This window comes from Mandrillus leucophaeus, unplaced genomic scaffold (assembly GCF_000951045.1).
Source record: "Mandrillus leucophaeus isolate KB7577 unplaced genomic scaffold, Mleu.le_1.0 Scaffold714, whole genome shotgun sequence".
In the NCBI taxonomy this organism is placed as follows: domain Eukaryota; kingdom Metazoa; phylum Chordata; class Mammalia; order Primates; family Cercopithecidae; genus Mandrillus; species Mandrillus leucophaeus.
This window is the reverse complement of record NW_012107742.1, coordinates 925270-931262: the sequence shown is the minus strand read 5'-3', so window position 1 is coordinate 931262 and position 5993 is coordinate 925270. Positions and strand designations below refer to the sequence as shown.

Genomic DNA, 5993 nt, shown 5'->3' with positions numbered 1-5993 from the left:
ATCGAGACCATCCTGGCCAACACGGTGAAACCCCATCTCTAGTTAAAAAAAAAAAAAATACAAAAAATTAGCCGGGCATGGTGGCAGGTGCCTGTAGTCCCAGCTACTTGGGATGCTGAGGCAGGGGAGTGGCGTGAATCCGGGAGGTGGAGCTTGCAGTGAGCAGAGATCGCTGGTCTCAAACTCCTGGCCTCAAGAGATCCTCCCTACTTGGTCTCCCAAATTGCTGGGATTACAAGCATGAGCCACCATACCCAGCCAAGGAGAGGGGATTCTAAATTGAGATGGGCTACATTGCCTTCAGAATTTCTGTCTCCAAAACAGCGTGTGTTAAATTCACTATACGCTGTGCCTAAAAATAACAATAGCAGAGGAACTGTAAAAGATGCATATATAATAGATTAATTTGAGAAAATACCTGTTGGAATGGGTGTTATTATCAAGATTCTTGGCCTCCATTCTCTAATTTTATTCTGTGACAAGAGAACTGGCCTATTTTCATAAGGTATGCATGTTGTGAAAGTTATTTGGATCATGTTTACAACTAAATTCTAATAATTGAATTGTTAAATGTTGATCTATACTACACCAAAGTCTGGTAGTAGCCCCTAGGTGGTAGGAAATAATTCATGCTTTATGAATACATCCAAGGATGATGTGGGTTTGGGGTGTTTATTTGAACAGTCTCATTTGGGTGATTATATAAATTGGACTTACCCTGCATAAACAACAACAAAAAAAGATTTTGGACTTTCATCATGTCAATATATAGTTGGTGAAAACTTCAACCAGATTTCTTACTTGTCATAAATAAAAGCTATGTCATTCTTTTTTTTTTTTTTTTTTTTTTTTGAGACAGAGTCTCACTCTGTCGCCCAGGCTGGAGTGCAGTGGTATGATCTCTGTGGCTGGAGGTGCAGCTCACCACAACCTCCATCTCCTGGGTTCAAGGAATTCTCCTGCTTCAACCACTCCTCTAGCTGGGATTACAGGTGTGCACCACCACACCCAGCTAATTTTTGTGGTTTTTTTAGATACGGGGTTTCGCCATTTTGCCCAGGCTGGTCTTGAACTCCTGGCCTCAGGCGATCCCCCTGCCTCCCAAACTGCTGGGATTATAGGCATTAGCCACCACGCCTGGCCTCAAAGCTATTTCATTTAAATAGCTAGTAATAAATGGAAGGAGACATTAAAGTTGGCTACCATATTTATGTCTTATATATTTGTATGTTATATTGTATTCTCACTTTTATCTCTTCTTCACTTTGATTTTTAAATTGAATAAATGCTAAAAAAATATGTTTCCAGAATAACTTGGTCAATTTTCCTTTTTATTTCATTACATGTTTAGAAAAAAAGAGTAATTCACAGAAAAGTGCAAGTAATTTAACTCCAGTAGGATGATACTTGAGATTTAAAAATAAATGCTAGATTATAAAGCAAGTTCTTCAATTGCTCATATTCTGCCAAAAGTAAAATAAAGGTGTCCTATAGTTATATCCATACAACTTTACCTGGTTTACTGGACTTACTGATCACAGCATAAAACAATTTAAATTCAGATAAATTTATTACTGTTCCAGTCTATACAAGGACAAAATAATACTTATTTCATGCAACGCAACTTTGGCATAATGGAGAAGTTAAATTAATTCAAAATAACTGAAGTTTACATTAAAGAACAAACAAAAATAATTAAGCATTTAAAAATTATTTTTGTAAAGACTGTCCATATCTGCAAAGTAATGTACAGTGAAAAACCTGAGATCAACTGATTACCGGATTTAAACAGAATAGCCAAGGTGCAGAAGAAATTTCCTGATTCTTTTGAAAGATGGGGAGAAGCTGTAGGAAAACCAAAAAATATATACATATTAAAGTATACTTGGATTTCTATTTATAGGGAGTAAAAGGGAGCACAGGAGACCTATGATGCTCTCAAAAGTCTTGATTTTGGGGAGAAATTTGGGGCTTATTTCAGATTTTGAGTTTTTTTTTTTTTTTAAGATGATACCAGGCCGTGATTTAACAGTTTTATTTATTGAAAGGTTATGGCAAATTACATGAGATTTTTCTCTTTAATAATTATTTGTAAATAAGTTATTTTGACAAAATTTAATATTAGCATTTATGGATCATTACAATGTGCTAGGTAAGTAGCAACCAAATAAACAAAATAATCACTAGACGTATGGTGGTCACGAGAAGAAAAGGACCACAATTGTAGTGTGTTACTAATGTAATGAAATGCATGTTTATATACAATTTGTGAAAAACGAGTATACTAAATTTTATACTCATGGCTATTAGGAGGGCTTAGCCTAGTATAGTCAACCAGGAAGGACAAGGCAATTATAAAGTTAAATACAAAAATTTCAAACACTCTGGCCTTGCAAACATTAAGTTACATGGTAAAGACAGGCACAATGAATATTGAGAAATTCAAGAGTTCATATATTCACTTAAATGTTCCATTAAAAAGATGTTAATTTAAAGATTTCATTAAAATATAATTTATTTTTATCCTAATTGAGTAATTTATGGTCACAGAAAGATTAATCACCAATAGATCAAATATAGAGAAAATCCATGCTCAATATCCAGTATAACTAAAAATGTTAAGTGCAATTAATAGCGATAAAAAAGGGACAAATTTAGCTCTATCAGGGACATGCGTAGATTTGAAATTGTGGTATGAGTATTTAGATAACTAGACAATTTTTTAAAATAAAGGCATTGCAATGGGAAGTTTGACAAAACTAATAAACGGTTCACTAAACTAAATACAACACTTAACTGAATACAAAGCTATTCCTGAAGTTGGGGTTTTCCTTAACTTCCCTCCCGGTGTCCTGGACCAAGAGATTAGGAAATACTGGCTTCAGGAACTTGAACTCACCAGTCCCAGAGTCTCCTGTCAGACACACCTCGTACTGGTAGCTCTGGGACAGGGTCTCCGTGCCGCTCACGCCCACCTGATGCCCTGGAAAGGCGCCCTCGGGCACCGAGCAGCGACCCAGAGAGGCCGCCCTGCTCCTCCTGCACAGCCGCACCGCCACGAACAGGAGCACCGACAAAAGGAAGAGCGACGACACCGAGGCCAACGCCACCACCAGGTAGATGGTGAGCGAGTCGTTCTGGGCCTGGGCCGGGGCCGCCTCTGGGAGAGGCAGGTAGGGCTGGGAGAAGCCATCCACCAGGAGCACGTGCAGCGTGGCAGTGGCCGAGCGCGGAGGCTCGCCATTGTCCTTGACCAGCACCACCAGCCTGTGCTTGGCCGCGTCGCGCTCGCTCAGGAGCCTGGCGGTGCGCACCTCGCCATTGTGCGCCCACACACCGAACAGCCCAGGCTCGCTGGCCTTGAGCAGCTGGTACGACAGCCAGGCGTTCTGGCCCGAGTCGCCGTCCACCGCCACCACCTTGGTCACCAGGTAGCCCGGCTCGGCCGCCCGGGGCACCAGCTCGGTGCAGGGCGCGGAGCCATTCTGCAGCGGGTGCAACACGAAGGGCGAGTTGTCGTTGGCGTCCAGCACCAGCACGCGCACCAGCGCCTCGCTGCTCAGCTCCGGGGAGCCGCGGTCTGCAGCGCCCACGCCGAACTCGAACGCCTGCAGGGCCTCGTAGTCCAGCGACCTGAGGGCAAACAGGTGGCCGTTGTCCGCGTTGATGGAGACCAAGGAGGCGAGGGGCAGGTGCGGGTCCTGGGGCGGCAGCAGCAAGTATGTGACTTGGGCGTTGGTACCTGAGTCTCTGTCTGTGGCGCTGACACTGCCGATGTGCAGGGCGGGGCTGTTGTTCTCGCGGACGAACAGGGTGTAGGAGGTTTGGGTGAAGGTGGGGGCGTTGTCATTGACGTCGGAGACCTGCACGGTTATGCTCTGCTGGGTTTTCAGCCTGGGTGTCCCCAAATCAGTGACGGTGATGGTGATGTTGTACTCAGCTCTGGTCTCTCTGTCCAGTGGTCTCTCTGTTACCAGGGTGTAAAAATTCTTCAAAGTTGGTTTTAGAACAAACGGTAGATTATCTGGAATAGAGCAAATCGTCTTTCCATTTTCTCCGGAATCTCTATCTCGAATTCGGAAGATAGAGACTACCGTCTCAGGGGCATTTTCTGGGATGGAGCTGGTGAGTGAAGATATGATAAGTTCTGGGGGATTGTCATTCACATCCACCACTTCTATGACTACAGTGCCTTTCCCAGAAAGGCCTCCTCCATCTGTGGCCTCAATTTCTACATGGTAAGATTTAATTTTTTCGAAATCCAATTTTTTTTTCAGTAGTATTTCTCCCGTGACTTCATTTATTGAGAAAGTTTGTTTAATTTCATCTGATGCTTGGAATAAGCCATAGGAAACACTCCCGAAGTTTCCAGCATCTACATCTCTAGCTAAGACCCTAACAATTGGAGAGTCTAGGGGGCTGTTTTCCAGGACCTGCACCCCATATGGAGTGTGCACAAACTCAGGAGCATTGTCATTGATGTCCATGATCAGGATTCGAACCATGACAGTGCCAGACCTAGGTGGAGACCCACCATCCAGCGCCACGAGGGTTAAGCTGAACTCAGATTGCTCCTCTCGATCCAGTGGTTTGTCCTGCACCAAATCTGGGTATTTCTTGCCCTCACTATGATTTCGAGTGAGAATGTGAAAATGAGAATTGGGGCTGATTGTGTATTTTTGGAGACCATTGCTGCCCACATCCAAATCCTCAGCTATTAGCAACGGAAATAGAGTCCCCGGCTGACTATTTTCTGGTATTTTCAAGAGCACTTCCCTTTCAGGGAATACTGGAGAGTGATCATTTATGTCCTGGATCAATAATTCTCCTTGAAAAAATTGCACGGGCATTTCCAGGAACACTTGGAAATGCAGTATACACGGTTCAATAGGACCACAGAGCTCTTCCCGGTCTAGTTTCTCCCTCAGAAACAAATCTCCAGTCTGACGATCCAGCTGCAAACGCTGCTTGTCATCGTCAGACACCACCCCGGCTGACCGGGCGGCCAGTTCTGCAATTCCCAGGCCCAGATCCTTGGTCAGATGAGCTACAAAGGAGCCGCTCTCTGTTTCCTCCAACACAGAATAACGAATAGGCTCAAGGTGAACCTGAGACAAGAACACCATCAAAATAAAGGCCAACACTTGCCTGTTTGGATGAATTCTCCCTAGCTTCTTCATGTTGGAGTCCAGGTCCTTATATCCAATCCCTTCAGCAACCACAACAAGACTTTAGACATTCAATTCTAAAATCTTGCTTGGAGGAATTATCACACAGTTGCTTTTAATATTAAATTTGTTTAGTATATCGCTGCCCCAAGCCGTTGATAAACCTGCACCGCTTGCAACGCTTCTTCCGTGTGTTTTTTATTGCGTCTAAGCGACACAAAAGAATACGCGAGCGTTTTAGGACTCTTTATTCACAACTTAGCCTGCAGCGCCACCCTGCGTCTTGACTGAGAAATTAACAACTTCAAGACAGCGTATTTGGGAAGTTTTCAAATGAAAGCCATTTTTAACTGTACAGAATTTTTACAAACTTTATTATTACATTAAACTGCATAATTTAAAAGGTTATTTCATTACAGTGCATGAACCAGAATAATCATGAGCACAAATCAAGAAGATATCTCAGTCTCCCCACACCCTTATCAGTGAAACTTCAAAGAACTCCATTTCTTTACATAATCCAACCACAGGAGACAAATTTTTATACACTTCCAATTCAATTCATAATAGTTACATATATTCTTTTTAAGAATGTGAGAACTTTGTGATGATGCAAAAGTTTAAGATGTTCTCTATACATGGTCTAAAGGGGGACTACTTTGAAATGATAGGTTCTATTTTCCTACTTTAACGTGCAAATAGTAATACAGGTGAATAAACAGGTATCTTATTTTGTATCAAGTAATTTACGGTGTGAACCTACACTGAACCTAGGAGTAAGGCAAATAGTATTAGAATCACAGATTCTTATAACTAAAAAGGAAA

At 42.4% G+C, this 5993-nt stretch overlaps 1 protein-coding gene across 1 annotated transcript; it reads right to left on the bottom strand.

Moving 5' to 3' along the window:
• Positions 1 to 1555: 1555 nt before the first annotated feature.
• Positions 1556 to 5512, bottom strand: PCDHB4 (protocadherin beta 4). The gene has a single exon (XM_011965101.1). It carries the CDS (start codon positions 5178 to 5180, stop codon positions 2793 to 2795), a length of 2388 nt encoding a protein of 795 aa, XP_011820491.1. The 5' UTR covers positions 5181 to 5512; the 3' UTR covers positions 1556 to 2792.
• Positions 5513 to 5993: the final 481 nt, after the last annotated feature.